The 17,259-nt window shown below is 47.8% G+C and overlaps 1 protein-coding gene across 1 annotated transcript in view; it reads right to left on the bottom strand.

Annotated features, from left to right (window-relative positions):
• Window positions 1-17,259, bottom strand: part of LOC139372803 (angiopoietin-2-like) — an 84,510-nt gene that overhangs the window by 63,229 nt on the left and 4,022 nt on the right. Inside the window, exons 2-3 of the mRNA XM_071112608.1 lie at window positions 11,799-11,954; window positions 9,793-9,914 (exon numbers count right to left, since the gene is read on the bottom strand). Of these exons, the coding sequence (XP_070968709.1) occupies window positions 9,793-9,914; window positions 11,799-11,954 (278 nt within the window). The remainder of the gene's footprint in view (window positions 1-9,792; window positions 9,915-11,798; window positions 11,955-17,259) is intronic.

The raw sequence follows: 17,259 nt of genomic DNA, 5'->3' as shown, positions 1-17,259 counted from the left end.
AAGAAGTTTAAAGCCGGATTTGGATACAAAAAGATTTCCCAAGCTTTAAACATCCCAAGGAGCACTGTGCAAGCGATAATATTGAAATGGAAGGAGTATCAGACCAGTGCAAATCTACCAAGACCTGGCCGTCCCTCTAAACTTTCAGCTCATACAAGGAGAAGACTGATCAGAGATGCAGCCAAGAGGCCCATGATCACTCTGGATGAACTGCAGAGATCTACAGCTGAGGTGGGAGACTCTGTCCATAGGACAACAATCAGTCGTATATTGCACAAATCTGGCCTTTTATGGAAGAGTGGCAAGAAGAAAGCCATTTCTTAAAGATATCCATAAAAAGTGACGTTTAAAGTTTGCCACAAGCCACCTGGGAGACACACCAAACATGTGGAAGAAGGTGCTCTGGTCAGATGAAACCAAAATTGAACTTTCTGGCAACAATGCAAAACGTTATGTTTGGCGTAAAAGCAACACAGCTCATCACCCTGAACACACCATGCCCACTGTCAAACATGGTGGTGGCAGCATCATGGTTTGGGCCAGCTTTTCTTCAGCAGGAACAGGGAAGATGGTTAAAATTGATGGGAAGATGGATGGAGCCAAATACAGGACCATTCTGGAAGAAAACCTGATGGAGTGTGCAAAAGACCTGAGACTGGGACGGAGATTTGTCTTCCAACAAGACAATGATCCAAAACATAAAGCAAAATCTACAATGGAATGGTTCAAAAATAAACATATCCAGGTGTTAGAATGGCCAAGTCAAAGTCCAGACCTGAATCCAATCGAGAATCTGTGGAAAGAACTGAAAACTGCTGTTCACAAATGCTCTCCATCCAACCTCACTGAGCTCGAGCTGTTTTGCAAGGAGGAATGGGAAAAAATTTCAGTCTCTCGATGTGCAAAACTGATAGAGACATACCCCAAGCGACTTACAGCTGTAATCGCAGCAAAGGTGGCGCTACAAAGTATTAACTTAAGGGGCTGAATAATTTTGCACGCCCAATTTTTCAGTTTTTGATTTGTTAAAAAAGTTTGAAATATCCAATAAATGTCGTTCCACTTCATGATTGTGTCCCACTTGTTGTTGATTCTTCACAAAAAAATACAGTTTTATATCTTTATGTTTGAAGCCTGAAATGTGAAAAGTTCAAGGGGGCCGAATACTTTCGCAAGGCACTGTATGTCTTACCTCCATCTCACTGCTGTGTTTGTGCCCTTGGACAAACCTGGAGCTCAACTGGAATTGATTTGCACGTCTCATCATGCTGTTTATCCTAATGCCTTCTTGGTGACAGTACACTTGATGATGTTTCACATCCATTCTTCTCCCAGTGTTCCCCAACAATGCCATACTAATCCCATTGTGTAAACAGTGTCACGACTAAATCCGTTGGTGGCCTAGTTGTTATTTTTCTCTTAGGCTTTAACGGAAATAAAAGAACGAGTAGGAGTTCACAGCAAGGCCTCATGCCTCCAAGCATACAAGGTAGCCCCATAGATCCTAATACGTCATTCTATCAGTAGCTACTTCCCTCACAAGCAGACTGTTTACGTCCTTTACAGCTACTGGAACGGTGCTGTGTCTGTTTGCCCTTCTGAAGATGTACTTGTTTGTTTTACAGATATCGTGACCAGGTCATTCACATGAAGCGTGTGTGTGTGTGTGTGTGCCTGTGTGTGGGTGTGTGTGTGTGGCTGTGTGTGTGTGTGTGTGTGTGTGTGTGCCTGTGTGCGTGTGCCTGTATGCATGTGTGCGTGTGTGCGTGTGTGTGTGTGTGCCTGTGTGCCTGTGTGCGTGTGTGTGTGTGTGTGTGTGTGTGTGTGTGTGTGTGTGTGTGTGTGTGTGTGTGTGTGTGTGTGTGTGTGTAGTCAGGGTCAAGAGGTTCAGCAGGGCCAGATTTGGGGCAGCTGTCATCATCTGATCACTCTGTTATTCTACCACTCTAACTACGTCCCAAAAGAAACCCTATCCCCTATACACTACTGTTGACCAGAGGGTTCTATGTAGGGAATAGGGTGCCTGGGCCCTGGTTAATAGTAGTGCACTATGTAGGGAATAGGGTGCCTGGGCCCTGGTTAATAGTAGTGCACTATGTAGGGAATAGGGTGCCTGGGCCCTGGTTAATAGTAGTGCTCTATGTAGGGAATAGGGTGCCTGTGCCCTGGTTAATAGTAGTGCACTATGTAGGGAATAGGGTGCCTGGGCCCTGGTTAATAGTAGTGCACTATGTAGGGAATAGGGTGCCTGGGCCCTGGTTAATAGTAGTGCACTATGTATGGAATAGGGTGCCTGGGCCCTGGTTAATAGTAGTGCACTATGTAGGGAATAGGGTGCCTGTGCCCTGGTTAATAGTAGTGCACTATGTAGGGAATAGGGTGCCTGTGCCCTGGTTAATAGTAGTGCACTATGTAGGGAATAGGGTGCCTGGGCCCTGGTTAATAGTAGTGCACTATGTAGGGAATAGGGTGCCTGTGCCCTGGTTAATAGTAGTGCACTATGTAGGGAATAGGGTGCCTGGGCCCTGGTTAATAGTAGTGCACTATGTAGGGAATAGGGTGCCTGGGCCCTGGTTAATAGTAGTGCACTATGTAGGGAATAGGGTGCCTGTGCCCTGGTTAATAGTAGTGCACTATGTAGGGAATAGGGTGCCTGGGCCCTGGTTAATAGTAGTGCTCTATGTAGGGAATAGGGTGCCTGGGCCCTGGTTAATAGTAATGCACTATGTAGGGAATAGGGTGCCTGGGCCCTGGTTAATAGTAATGCACTATGTAGGGAATAGGGTGCCTGTGCCCTGGTTAATAGTAGTGCACTATGTAGGGAATAGGGTGCCTGGGCCCTGGTTAATAGTAATGCACTATGTAGGGAATAGGGTGCCTGGGCCCTGGTTAATAGTAATGCACTATGTAGGGAATAGGGTGCCTGGGCCCTGGTTAATAGTAGTGCACTATGTAGGGAATAGGGTGCCTGGGCCCTGGTTAATAGTAATGCACTATGTAGGGAATAGGGTGCCTGGGCCCTGGTTAATAGTAATGCACTATGTAGGGAATAGGGTGCCTGGGCCCTGGTTAATAGTAGTGCACTATGTAGGGAATAGGGTGCCTGGGCCCTGGTTAATAGTAATGCACTATGTAGGGAATAGGGTGCCTGTGCCCTGGTTAATAGTAGTGCTCTATGTAGGGAATAGGGTGCCTGGGCCCTGGTTAATAGTAGTGCACTATGTAGGGAATAGGGTGCCTGGGCCCTGGTTAATAGTAGTGCACTATGTAGGGAATAGGGTGCCTGGGCCCTGGTTAATAGTAGTGCACTATGTAGGGAATAGGGTGCCTGGGCCCTGGTTAATAGTAGTGCACTATGTAGGGAATAGGGTGCCTGGGCCCTGGTTAATAGTAGTGCACTATGTAGGGAATAGGGTGCCTGGGCCCTGGTTAATAGTAGTGCACTATGTAGGGAATAGGGTGCCTGGGCCCTGGTTAATAGTAGTGCACTATGTAGGGAATAGGGTGCCTGGGCCCTGGTTAATAGTAGTGCTCTATGTAGGGAATAGGGTGCCTGTGCCCTGGTTAATAGTAGTGCACTATGTAGGGAATAGGGTGCCTGGGCCCTGGTTAATAGTAGTGCACTATGTAGGGAATAGGGTGCCTGGGCCCTGGTTAATAGTAGTGCACTATGTAGGGAATAGGGTGCCTGGGCCCTGGTTAATAGTAGTGCACTATGTAGGGAATAGGGTGCCTGGGCCCTGGTTAATAGTAGTGCACTATGTAGGGAATAGGGTGCCTGTGCCCTGGTTAATAGTAGTGCACTATGTAGGGAATAGGGTGCCTGGGCCCTGGTTAATAGTAATGCACTATGTAGGGAATAGGGTGCCTGGGCCCTGGTTAATAGTAGTGCACTATGTAGGGAATAGGGTGCCTGGGCCCTGGTTAATAGTAGTGCACTATGTAGGGAATAGGGTGCCTGGGCCCTGGTTAATAGTAATGCACTATGTAGGGAATAGGGTGCCTGGGCCCTGGTTAATAGTAATGCACTATGTAGGGAATAGGGTGCCTGGGCCCTGGTTAATAGTAGTGCACTATGTAGGGAATAGGGTGCCTGGGCCCTGGTTAATAGTAATGCACTATGTAGGGAATAGGGTGCCTGTGCCCTGGTTAATAGTAGTGCTCTATGTAGGGAATAGGGTGCCTGGGCCCTGGTTAATAGTAGTGCACTATGTAGGGAATAGGGTGCCTGGGCCCTGGTTAATAGTAGTGCACTATGTAGGGAATAGGGTGCCTGGGCCCTGGTTAATAGTAGTGCACTATGTAGGGAATAGGGTGCCTGGGCCCTGGTTAATAGTAGTGCACTATGTAGGGAATAGGGTGCCTGGGCCCTGGTTAATAGTAGTGCACTATGTAGGGAATAGGGTGCCTGGGCCCTGGTTAATAGTAGTGCACTATGTAGGGAATAGGGTGCCTGGGCCCTGGTTAATAGTAGTGCACTATGTAGGGAATAGGGTGCCTGGGCCCTGGTTAATAGTAGTGCTCTATGTAGGGAATAGGGTGCCTGTGCCCTGGTTAATAGTAGTGCACTATGTAGGGAATAGGGTGCCTGGGCCCTGGTTAATAGTAGTGCACTATGTAGGGAATAGGGTGCCTGGGCCCTGGTTAATAGTAGTGCACTATGTAGGGAATAGGGTGCCTGTGCCCTGGTTAATAGTAGTGCACTATGTAGGGAATAGGGTGCCTGTGCCCTGGTTAATAGTAGTGCACTATGTAGGGAATAGGGTGCCTGGGCCCTGGTTAATAGTAGTGCACTATGTAGGGAATAGGGTGCCTGGGCCCTGGTTAATAGTAGTGCACTATGTAGGGAATAGGGTGCCTGGGCCCTGGTTAATAGTAGTGCTCTATGTAGGGAATAGGGTGCCCGTGCCCTGGTTAATAGTAGTGCACTATGTAGGGAATAGGGTGCCTGTGCCCTGGTTAATAGTAATGCACTATGTAGGGAATAGGGTGCCTGGGCCCTGGTTAATAGTAGTGCACTATGTAGGGAATAGGGTGCCTGGGCCCTGGTTAATAGTAGTGCACTATGTAGGGAATAGGGTGCCTGGGCCCTGGTTAATAGTAGTGCACTATGTAGGGAATAGGGTGCCTGGGCCCTGGTTAATAGTAGTGCACTATGTAGGGAATAGGGTGCCTGGGCCCTGGTTAATAGTAGTGCACTATGTAGGGAATAGGGTGCCTGGGCCCTGGTTAATAGTAGTGCACTATGTAGGGAATAGGGTGCCTGGGCCCTGGTTAATAGTAGTGCACTATGTAGGGAATAGGGTGCCTGGGCCCTGGTTAATAGTAGTGCACTATGTAGGGAATAGGGTGCCTGGGCCCTGGTTAATAGTAGTGCACTATGTAGGGAATAGGGTGCCTGGGCCCTGGTTAATAGTAGTGCACTATGTAGGGAATAGGGTGCCTGGGCCCTGGTTAATAGTAGTGCACTATGTAGGGAATAGGGTGCCTGGGCCCTGGTTAATAGTAGTGCACTATGTAGGGAATAGGGTGCCTGGGCCCTGGTTAATAGTAGTGCACTATGTAGGGAATAGGGTGCCTGGGCCCTGGTTAATAGTAGTGCACTATGTAGGGAATAGGGTGCCTGGGCCCTGGTTAATAGTAGTGCTCTATGTAGGGAATAGGGTGCCTGGGCCCTGGTTAATAGTAATGCACTATGTAGGGAATAGGGTGCCTGTGCCCTGGTTAATAGTAGTGCTCTATGTAGGGAATAGGGTGCCTGTGCCCTGGTTAATAGTAGTGCACTATGTAGGGAATAGGGTGCCTGGGCCCTGGTTAATAGTAGTGCACTATGTAGGGAATAGGGTGCCTGGGCCCTGGTTAATAGTAGTGCACTATGTAGGGAATAGGGTGCCTGGGCCCTGGTTAATAGTAATGCTCTATGTAGGGAATAGGGTGCCTGGGCCCTGGTTAATAGTAGTGCTCTATGTAGGGAATAGGGTGCCTGGGCCCTGGTTAATAGTAGTGCTCTATGTAGGGAATAGGGTGCCTGGGCCCTGGTTAATAGTAGTGCACTATGTAGGGAATAGGGTGCCTGGGCCCTGGTTAATAGTAGTGCTCTATGTAGGGAATAGGGTGCCTGGGCCCTGGTTAATAGTAGTGCACTATGTAGGGAATAGGGTGCCTGTGCCCTGGTTAATAGTAGTGCACTATGTAGGGAATAGGGTGCCTGTGCCCTGGTTAATAGTAGTGCACTATGTAGGGAATAGGGTGCCTGGGCCCTGGTTAATAGTAATGCTCTATGTAGGGAATAGGGTGCCTGGGCCCTGGTTAATAGTAGTGCACTATGTAGGGAATAGGGTGCCTGGGCCCTGGTTAATAGTAGTGCACTATGTAGGGAATAGGGTGCCTGGGCCCTGGTTAATAGTAGTGCACTATGAAGAATGAAACATAAACCACATGTTCAGATGTATCTCATGTTGAGAGGTACTGCAGTGAGGGGGAGGGGGATCACCAAAATAAAGCTGCTTCCTATCCAACTGGAGAGGAATGCTTCCGCTCAGTGTTTGAGATCAATTGACACCCTTTTATTTTAAACTGCCAAACCCTTACGCACCACTGCACTTTGTATACCAGGGTTGGCTGGCCTTCTCTAGTCACTCGTAGGCTCAGTCACTGGTATACTGTTATTTACAAAGCCATGTTGGGTTTACTACCTTTTTATTTGTGCGTTTTTATTGTTCAGAAATGTGGTGGGTCGTCTCTTCGTTTCTCAGGACTTTATCCTGCGAACTGTTCCAAATGTCCGAACTGAATTTGGAAAAGGGGCTTTTATGTACTCTGCACCATCGTCTTGGAACGCCTTACAAAATACTTTTAAACTGGAAGAACTTGTCCCGATTGGTGTTTTTAAATCACTGATGAATGATTTTGAGGCTGATTCCCTGCCCTGTCAATATTTTTAATGAGCTGTTTTCTGATTTTGTTATAATCTTGTGAATTCTATGGTTTTTACTAGATTACTTGTAGTTTTTCATGTTGTTTGTCTGTAATTTTTGTAATGACTTGGTGCTGCCTATCTTGGCCAGGACGCTCTTCAAAAATAGATTTTAAATCTCAATGAGCCCTTCCTGGTTAAATAAAGGTTAAATAAAGGTTAAATAAAATAAAATAAAATAATTTAAAACATTTAAAAAGCCAAATTTGCAATATTTTCCAATGTAATAATAATAATTATAGATTATTGGGACAGTATTTCAACTTTTTGTTTTTTTGTTCATTTGAAAAATACAACTTTATTGAGTACACCGTCACATGCACAAATTAGACCTTGATTCAATTACTATTAGAAATCATTTAGAATTAATAACTATGATTGATTTAGCTTGCCAGTTGCTACGACACCAATAGGAAAAAACTCATAAGCATAAACCCTGCCTACAGTTAACCCAAAATAAAGGATCAAAGTATTTGAACAATTTTTAAAAGTATTAAAACCCAGGGTTGGCAGGTACAGATGTTATTTCTTTCACACACGCTGCCTCTCTCCCTCCCCACTGATGTTGGATAGGGCCCTCTGAGGGAGTGGTGGATAGGGCCCTCTGAGGGAGTGTTGGATAGGGCCCTCTGAGGGAGTGTTGGATAGGGCCCTCTGAGGGAGTGGTGGATAGGGCCCTCTGAGGGAGTGGTGGATAGGGCCCTCTGAGGGAGTGGTGGATAGGGCCCTCTGAGGGAGTGGTGGATAGGGCCCTCTGAGGGAGTGGTGGATAGGGCCCTCTGAGGGAGTGTTGGATAGGGCCCTCTGAGGGAGTGGTGGATAGGGCCCTCTGAGGGAGTGTTGGATAGGGCCCTCTGAGGGAGTGTTGGATAGGGCCCTCTGAGGGAGTGGTGGATAGGGCCCTCTGAGGGAGTGGTGGATAGGGCCCTCTGAGGGATAGGGCCCTGGTGGATAGGGCCCTCTGAGGGAGTGGTGGATAGGGCCCTCTGAGGGAGTGGTGGATAGGGCCCTCTGAGGGAGTGGTGGATAGGGCCCTCTGAGGGAGTGGTGGATAGGGCCCTCTGAGGGAGTGTTGGATAGGGCCCTCTGAGGGTGTGGTGGATAGGGCCCTCTGAGGGAGTGTTGGATAGGGCCCTCTGAGGGAGTGGTGGATAGGGCCCTCTGAGGGAGTGGTGGATAGGGCCCTCTGAGGGAGTGTTGGATAGGGCCCTCTGAGGGCGTGGTGGATAGGGCCCTCTGAGGGAGTGGTGGATAGGGTCCTCTGAGGGAGTGGTGGATAGGGCCCTCTGAGGGAGTGTTGGATAGGGCCCTCTGAGGGTGTGGTGGATAGGGCCCTCTGAGGGAGTGTTGGATAGGGCCCTCTGAGGGTGTGGTGGATAGGGCCCTCTGAGGGAGTGTTGGATAGGGCCCTCTGAGGGAGTGTTGGATAGGGCCCTCTGAGGGAGTGGTGGATAGGGCCCTCTGAGGGAGTGGTGGATAGGGCCCTCTGAGGGAGTGGTGGATAGGGCCCTCTGAGGGAGTGTTGGATAGGGCCCTCTGAGGGTGTGGTGGATAGGGCCCTCTGAGGGAGTGTTGGATAGGGCCCTCTGAGGGAGTGGTGGATAGGGCCCTCTGAGGGAGTGTTGGATAGGGCCCTCTGAGGGTGTGGTGGATAGGGCCCTCTGAGGGAGTGTTGGATAGGGCCCTCTGAGGGAGTGGTGGATAGGGCCCTCTGAGGGAGTGGTGGATAGGGCCCTCTGAGGGAGTGGTGGATAGGGCCCTCTGAGGGAGTGTTGGATAGGGCCCTCTGAGGGCGTGGTGGATAGGGCCCTCTGAGGGAGTGGTGGATAGGGCCCTCTGAGGGAGTGGTGGATAGGGCCCTCTGAGGGAGTGTTGGATGGGGCCCTCTGAGGGTGTGGTGGATAGGGCCCTCTGAGGGAGTGTTGGATAGGGCCCTCTGAGGGTGTGGTGGATAGGGCCCTCTGAGGGAGTGTTGGATAGGGCCCTCTGAGGGCGTGGTGGATAGGGCCCTCTGAGGGAGTGTTGGATAGGGCCCTCTGAGGGTGTGGTGGATAGGGCCCTCTGAGGGAGTGTTGGATAGGGCCCTCTGAGGGTGTGGTGGATAGGGCCCTCTGAGGGAGTGTTGGATAGGGCCCTCTGAGGGCGTGGTGGATAGGGCCCTCTGAGGGAGTGGTGGATAGGGCCCTCTGAGGGTGTGGTGGATAGGGCCCTCTGAGGGCGTGGTGGATAGGGCCCTCTGAGGGAGTGTTGGATAGGGCCCTCTGAGGGTGTGGTGGATAGGGCCCTCTGAGGAAGTGTTGGATAGCGCCCTCTGAGGGTGTGGTGGATAGGGCCCTCTGAGGGAGTGTTGGATAGGGCCCTCTGAGGGAGTGTTGGATAGGGCCCTCTGAGGGTGTGGTGGATAGGGCCCTCTGAGGGAGTGTTGGATAGGGCCCTCTGAGGGAGTGTTGGATAGGGCCCTCTGAGGGAGTGGTGGATAGGGCCCTCTGAGGGAGTGGTGGATAGGGCCCTCTGAGGGAGTGGTGGATAGGGCCCTCTGAGGGAGTGTTGGATAGGGCCCTCTGAGGGTGTGGTGGATAGGGCCCTCTGAGGGAGTGTTGGATAGGGCCCTCTGAGGGAGTGGTGGATAGGGCCCTCTGAGGGAGTGTTGGATAGGGCCCTCTGAGGGTGTGGTGGATAGGGCCCTCTGAGGGAGTGTTGGATAGGGCCCTCTGAGGGAGTGGTGGATAGGGCCCTCTGAGGGAGTGTTGGATAGGGCCCTCTGAGGGTGTGTTGGATAGGGCCCTCTGAGGGTGTGGTGGATAGGGCTGCTGTACCTGCTTTTATCATTGAGTCGTGAGATCTCCTGATTCTGCTGGATGACGTGTTTCTCTAGACGGTTAGTGAACAGAGAATACTCTAACAGCTGAATCTCCATTCTACTGGTCTGGTTCAGCACCTAGGGAGGGAGGGAGGGAGGGAGGGAGGGAGGGGGGAGTGAGGGAGTGGGGGAGTGAGGGAGGGGGGAGTGAAGGAGGGGGGAGGGAGGGAGGGACGGGGGAGGGACGGGGGAGCGAGGGAGCGAGGGAGGGAGGGGGAGGGAGGGAGGGAGGGATGGGGGAGGGAGGGACAGAAAGATAGGTAAGAGTTAAAAAATAGGAAATATTTATTTACCTGACAAAGACCATTAAGATCAAGATGCTGTTAAGGATCTCTTTCTAATCTAACACCCAGACATCTGGATTACATTACTTCCTCAGAGATTATTGAGTAAGAGGGCATTTGTATTCTTAACAGCTCCACATCAGAAACAGCTAGATAAACAGGGAGGGCCCCTGTTATACAAAGTCAAATATCAGTTAGCAAAGTTTGACAATTGCAATCTGGCCTACACTCTTATCTTATTTTAGCAGCTAGCCTGATAACCAACCAGTTAAAATATTTGGACATCATGGATCCAGAGAGAGAGACAGAGAGAGAGCCTGATAGAGGAACTTGTGATAATACCAAAACACATCACCCTGTCATAACAGCACTACGGTACAACTAAGGACCATCTGTGTTATGGCTCCACGTTGGCTGTTTGAACTGGCTGATGGTCAGTCACCTAATTCAACTCAGCATGTCAATCAAAGTGTTTCCGCTGAAAGACAACAGATCTCAGAGCAGTGGTCAACATCTTGGTCACCACACCTTGTCCTGGAGTGGCATCAGGATCACATCAATTAATCACATCAGGGACAACTGGCCTAATTAATAAATCACACTAGGGACAACTGGCCTAATCAATAAATCACACCAGGGACATCTAATCTAAAACACCTGAGACACCTTGGTCTGCTCTAAAACACCTGAGACACCTGGGACATCTTGGTCTGATCTAAAACACCTGAGACACATGGGACACCTTGGTCTGATCTAAAACACCTGGGACAACTTGGTCTAATCTAAGACACCTGAGACACCTTGGTCTGCTCTAAAACACCTGGGACACCTGGGTCTGATCTAAAACACCTGAGACACCTGGGTCTGAGCTAAGACACCTGGGACATCTTGGTCTGCTCTAAAACACCTGAGACACCTGGGACACCTTGGTCTGATCTGAGACACCTGGGATACCTGAGACACCTTGGTCTGCTCTAAATCACCTGAGACATCTTGGTCTGATCTAAAACTTCTGGGACACCTTGGTCTGAACTAAAACACCTGGGACACCTTGGACACCTTGGTCTGCTCTAAAACACCTGAGACATCTGGGACACCTTGGTCTGAGCTAAGACACCTGGGACACCTTGGTCTGATCTAAAACACCTGGGACACCTTGGTCTGATCTAAAACACCTGGGACACCTTGGTCTGATCTAAAACACCTGGGACACCTTGGTCTGATCTAAAACACCTGGGACACCTGGGACACCTTAGTCTGATCTAAAACACCTGGGACAACTTGGTCTGCTCTAAAACACATGGAACAACATTGAAAGTTGAATCAGGTGTTTCGTTGCAGGGCTGAACCTAAACCCTGCCAAGTCCTGTAGTTATTTCCAACCATCGTTGTAGACCTCTGAATAATCATCAGTCCAGTTCCCATCATCTTTGTTTTATTTTAACCTTATTTAACTAGGCAAGTCAGTTAAGAACAAAGTCTTGTTTTCAATGATGGCCTAGGAACAGTGGGTTAACTGCCTTGTTCAGGGGCAGAATGATAGATTTGAATCTTGTCAGCTCGTGGACTCGATCTTGCAACATTTCGGTTACTAGTCCAACGCTCTAGCCACTAGGCTACGCTGATCTACATATGGAAGAGGTTAGCGGATCAGATCTGGTCCACCTGATTGGCTTACCTTGGTCTCCACATCTGTCAGTTTGAGGGTCTGCTCAGCTGATTTGCTGAGGAGGTTGGTCCCGATCTCCAACATGGCCGCCGTCTGGGTGTGAACAGTGTTCCTCTTCATCTCCTCCATCGCAGAATGCAGGTTTTCCTGGATGGACCTCTCCAGCTGGAATACAGGGAATAATAGGAACATAGTCGGGAGAGAGAGAGATATACAGGGAATACCAGGAATATGGTCAGGAGAGAGACATATACAGGGAATACCAGGAACATGGTCCGGAGAGAGAGATATACAGGGAATACCAGGAATATGGTCAGGAGAGAGAGAGATACAGGGAATACCAGGAATAAAATCTGCTAATTATGTGTATGTGACAAACAACATTTGATTTGATTTGAGAGAGAGAAAGATATACAGGGAATACCAGGAATATGGTCAGGAGAGAGAAATACAGGGAAAACCTGGAACACAGCCAGGAGAGAGAGAGATATACAGGGAATACCAGGAATATGGTCAGGAGAGCGATATACAGGGCATACCAGGAATATGGTCAGGAGAGAGAGATGTACAGGGAATACCAGGAATATGGTCAGGGAGAGAGAGATATACAGGGAATACCAGGAATATGGTCAGGGAGAGAGAGATATACAGGGAATACCAGGAATATGGTCCGGAGAGAGACATTTACAGGGAATACCAGGAATATGGTCCGGAGAGAGACATATACAAGGAATACCAGGAATATGGTCAGGAGAGAGAGATATACAGGGAATACCAGGAATATGGTCAGGAGAGAGAGATATACAGGGAATACCAGGAATATGGTCAGGAGAGAGACATATACAGGGAATACCAGGAATATGGTCAGGAGAGAGACATATACAGGGAATACCAGGAATAAAATCTGCTAATTATGTGTATGTGACAAACAACATTTGATTTGAGAGAGATAAAGATATACAGGGAATACCAGGAATATGGTCAGGAGAGAGAGATATACAGGGAATACCAGGAATATGGTCAGGAGAGAGACATATACAGGGAATACCAGGAATATGGTCAGGAGAGAGAGAGATACAGGGAATACCAGGAATAAAATCTGCTAATTATGTGTATGTGACAAACAACATTTGATTTGAGAGAGATAAAGATATACAGGGAATACCAGGAATATGGTCAGGAGAGAGAGATATACAGGGAAAACCTGGAACACAGCCAGGAGAGAGAGAGATATACAGGGAATACCAGGAATATGGTCAGGAGAGAGAAATACAGGGAAAACCTGGAACACAGCCAGGAGAGAGAGAGATATACAGGGAATACCAGGAATATGGTCAGGAGAGAGAGATATACAGGGAATACCAGGAATATGGTCAGGAGAGAGACATATACAGGGAATACCAGGAATATGGTCAGGAGAGAGAGAGATACAGGGAATACCAGGAATAAAATCTGCTAATTATGTGTATGTGACAAACAACATTTGATTTGAGAGAGATAAAGATATGCAGGGAATACCAGGAATATGGTCAGGAGAGAGAGATATGCAGGGAATACCAGGAATATGGTCAGGAGAGAGACATATACAGGGAATACCAGGAATATGGTCAGGAGAGAGAGAGATACAGGGAATACCAGGAATAAAATCTGCTAATTATGTGTATGTGACAAACAACATTTGATTTGAGAGAGATAAAGATATACAGGGAATACCAGGAATATGGTCAGGAGAGAGAAATACAGGGAAAACCTGGAACACAGCCAGGAGAGAGAGAGATATACAGGGAATACCAGGAATATGGTCAGGAGTGCGATATACAGGGAATACCAGGAATATGGTCAGGAGAGAGAGATATACAGGGAATACCAGGAATATGGTCAGGAGAGAGAGATTTACAGGGAATACCAGGAATATGGTCAGGAGAGAGAGATATACAGGGAATACCAGGGAAATGGTCAGGAGTGAGAGATATACAGGGAAAATGTTCAGGAGAGAGATATGTACAGGGAATTCCTGGAATGTGGTCCGGAGAGAGAGATATACAGGGAATATCTGGAATAAGGTCAGGAGAGCGATATACACGGAATACCAGGAATATGGTCAGGAGAGAGAGATGTAATGGGAATACCAGGAATACGGTCAGGAGAGAGAGATATACAGGGAATACCAGGAACATGGTCAGGAGAGAGATATACAGGAAATACGGTCAGTAGAGAGAGATATACAGGGAAAACCAGGAATATCGTCATGAGAGAGAGAGATATATACAGGGAATACCAGGAATATGGTCAGTAGAAAGAGAGATACAGGGAATACCAGGAATATGGTCAGGAAAGAGAGATATACAAGGAATACCAGGAAAATGGTCAGGAGAGAGATATATACAGGGAAAATGGTCAGTAGAGAGAGATATACAGGGAAAAACAGGAATATGGTCAGGAGAGAGAGAGATATACAGGGAATACCAGGAATATGGTCAGGAGAGAGATATACAGGGAATACCAGGAATATGGGCTGGGGAGAGAGGTTTACAGGGAATAGCAGGAATATGGCCAGGAGAGAGAGAAATACAGGGAATACCAGGAAAACGGCCAGTAGAGAATACCAGGAATGTGGTCAGGAGAGATAGAGATACAGGGAATACCAGGAAAATGGTCAGGAGAGAGAGATATACAAGGAATACCAGGAAAACGGTCAGGAGCGAATACCAGGAATATGGTCAGGAGAGATAGAGATACAGGGAATACCAGGAAAATGGTCAGGAGTGAGAGATATACAGGGAAAATGGTCAGGAGAGAGACATATACAGGGAATATGGTCAGTAGAGAGAGATATGCAGGGAAAACCAGGAATATGGTCAGGAGAGAGAGAGATATATACAGGGAATACCAGGAATATGGTCAATAGAGAGAGATTTACAGGGAATACCGCGAATACGGTCAGGAGAGAGATATACACGGAATACCAGGAATACTGTCAGGAGAGAGATAAACAGGGAATACCAGGAATACTGCCATGATAGAAATATATTCAGGGAATACCAGGAATATTATCAGGAGAGAGAGAGATGTAATGGGAATACCAGGAATATTGTCAGAAGAGAGAGATATACAGGGAATACCAGGAATATGGTCAGGAGAGAGACATACAGGGAATACGGTCAGGAGAGAGAGATATACATGGAATACCAGGAATATTGTCAGGAGAGAGACATACAGGGAATACCAGGAAAATGGTCAGGAGAGAGAGATATACATGGAATACCAGGAATATGAGGAGAGAGAGATATACAGGGAATACCAGGAATATGGTCTGGAGAGAAAAACACAGGGAATACCAGGATTTTGTAAGGAAGGAGAGATTCAGGGAATACCATGAATATGGTCAGGAGAGAGAGATATACAGGTAATACCAGGAATATGGTCAGGAGAGAGATATACAGGGAATACCAGGAATATGGTCTGGAGAGAGAGACACACAGGGAATACCATGATTTTGTAAGGAGAGAGAGAAAAACAGGGAATACCAGGAATATGGTCAGGAGGGAAAGATATACAGGGAATACCAGGAATATGGTCAGGAGAGATAGAGATACAGGGAATACCAGGAAAATGGTCAGGATAGAGACATATAGGGAATACCGGGAATACGTTCAGGAGAGAGCGATAAACAGGGAATAACAGGAACATGGTCAAGAAAGAGCGATATGGAGGGAAGACCAGGAATATGGTCAGTAGAGAGAGAAATACAGGGAACACCAGGAACATGGTCAAGAGAGAGCGATATAGAAGGAATACCAGGAATATGGTCAGGAGAGAGAGATATACAGGTAATACCAGGAAGATGGTAAGGAGAGAGAGATATACAGGGAATACCAGGAATACGGTCAGTGGAGAGACATACAGGGAATACTTTGATAGACATGGGAATCTCTGTACAGACCAGACAGGAGGGTATTCAGAGGCTCTATACAGACCAGACAGGGAGGTATTCAGGTATTCACAGACTCTATACAGACCAGACAGGGAGGTATTCAGGCATTCACAGACTCTATACAGACCAGACAGGGAGGTATTCAGGTATTCACAGACTCTATACAGACCAGACAGGGAGGTATTCAGAGGCTCTATACAGACCAGACAGGGAGGTATTCAGAGACTCTATACAGACCAGACAGGGAGGTATTCAGAGACTCTATACAGACCAGACAGGGAGGTATTCAGACATTCAGAGACTCTATACAGACCAGACAGGGAGGTATTCAGAGACTCTATACAGACCAGACAGGGAGGTATTCAGAGGCTCTATACAGACCAGACAGGGAGGTATTCAGAGGCTCTATACAGACCAGACAGGGAGGTATTCAGAGGCTCTATACAGACCAGACAGGGAGGTATTCAGATACTCTATACAGACCAGACAGGGAGGTATTCAGGTATTCAGAGGCTATATACAGACCAGACAGGGAGGTATCCAGGTATTCACAGACTCTATACAGACAACGAGGTATTCAGAGGCTCTATACAGACCAGACATGGAGGTATTCAGAGGCTCTATACAGACCAGAGGGGGAGGTATTCAGAGACTCTATACAGACCAGACAGGGAGGAATTCAGAGACTCTATACAGACCAGACAGGGAGGTATTCAGGTATTCAGGGACTCTATACAGACCAGACAGGGAGGTATTCAGAGGCTCTATACAGACCAGACAGGGAGGTATTCAGAGGCTCTATACAGACCAGACAGGGAGATATTCAGAGACTCTACACAGACCAGACAGGGAGGTATTCAGAGGCTCTATACAGACCAGACAGAGAGATATTCAGAGACTCTATACAGACCAGACAGGGAGGTATTCAGAGGCTCTATACAGACCAGACAGGCAGGTATTCAGAGGCTCTATACAGACCAGACAGGGAGGTATTCAGAGGCTCTATCCAGACCAGACAGGGAGGTATTCAGAGGCTTTCCCAGAAGAGGTTATAAGGCAGCGTTTCCCAAACTTGGTCCTCTGCTCCCCGAGGTGTGCACGTTTTGGTTTCTGCTGTAACAGTATACTGCTGAAACAAACAATCAAGGCTTGATGATTAGTTGATTGTTTGAATCAGCTGTATAGTGCTGGGGGGGGGGGGGTCAGGTTAGTATTGTGGTAAAGGTAAACTGATCCCTGATCTGTGCCGAAGGGAAACTTCTGTCCAGGTGCTTCCTGTTTTTATCAACAGCGAGGTCAGGGGTTATGTCTCTTACACAGTACCAGTCAAAAGTTTGGACACACCTACTCATACCAGGGTTTATATTTATTTTGACTATGTTCTACATTGTAGAATAATAGTGAAGACATCAACACTGTGAAGTAACACACATGGATTCATGTACCTTTTCTACCTTGTCTCAACGCTACTGATTGGCTCAAACGCATGAAGAAGGAAAGAAATTCCACAAATTAACTTTTAACAAGGCCAACCTG

Source organism: Oncorhynchus clarkii, chromosome 18 (assembly GCF_045791955.1).
Source record: "Oncorhynchus clarkii lewisi isolate Uvic-CL-2024 chromosome 18, UVic_Ocla_1.0, whole genome shotgun sequence".
Lineage (NCBI taxonomy): Eukaryota > Metazoa > Chordata > Actinopteri > Salmoniformes > Salmonidae > Oncorhynchus > Oncorhynchus clarkii.
The sequence above is the reverse complement of the archived record's forward strand: the minus strand, read 5'-3'. Positions and strand labels throughout refer to the sequence as shown.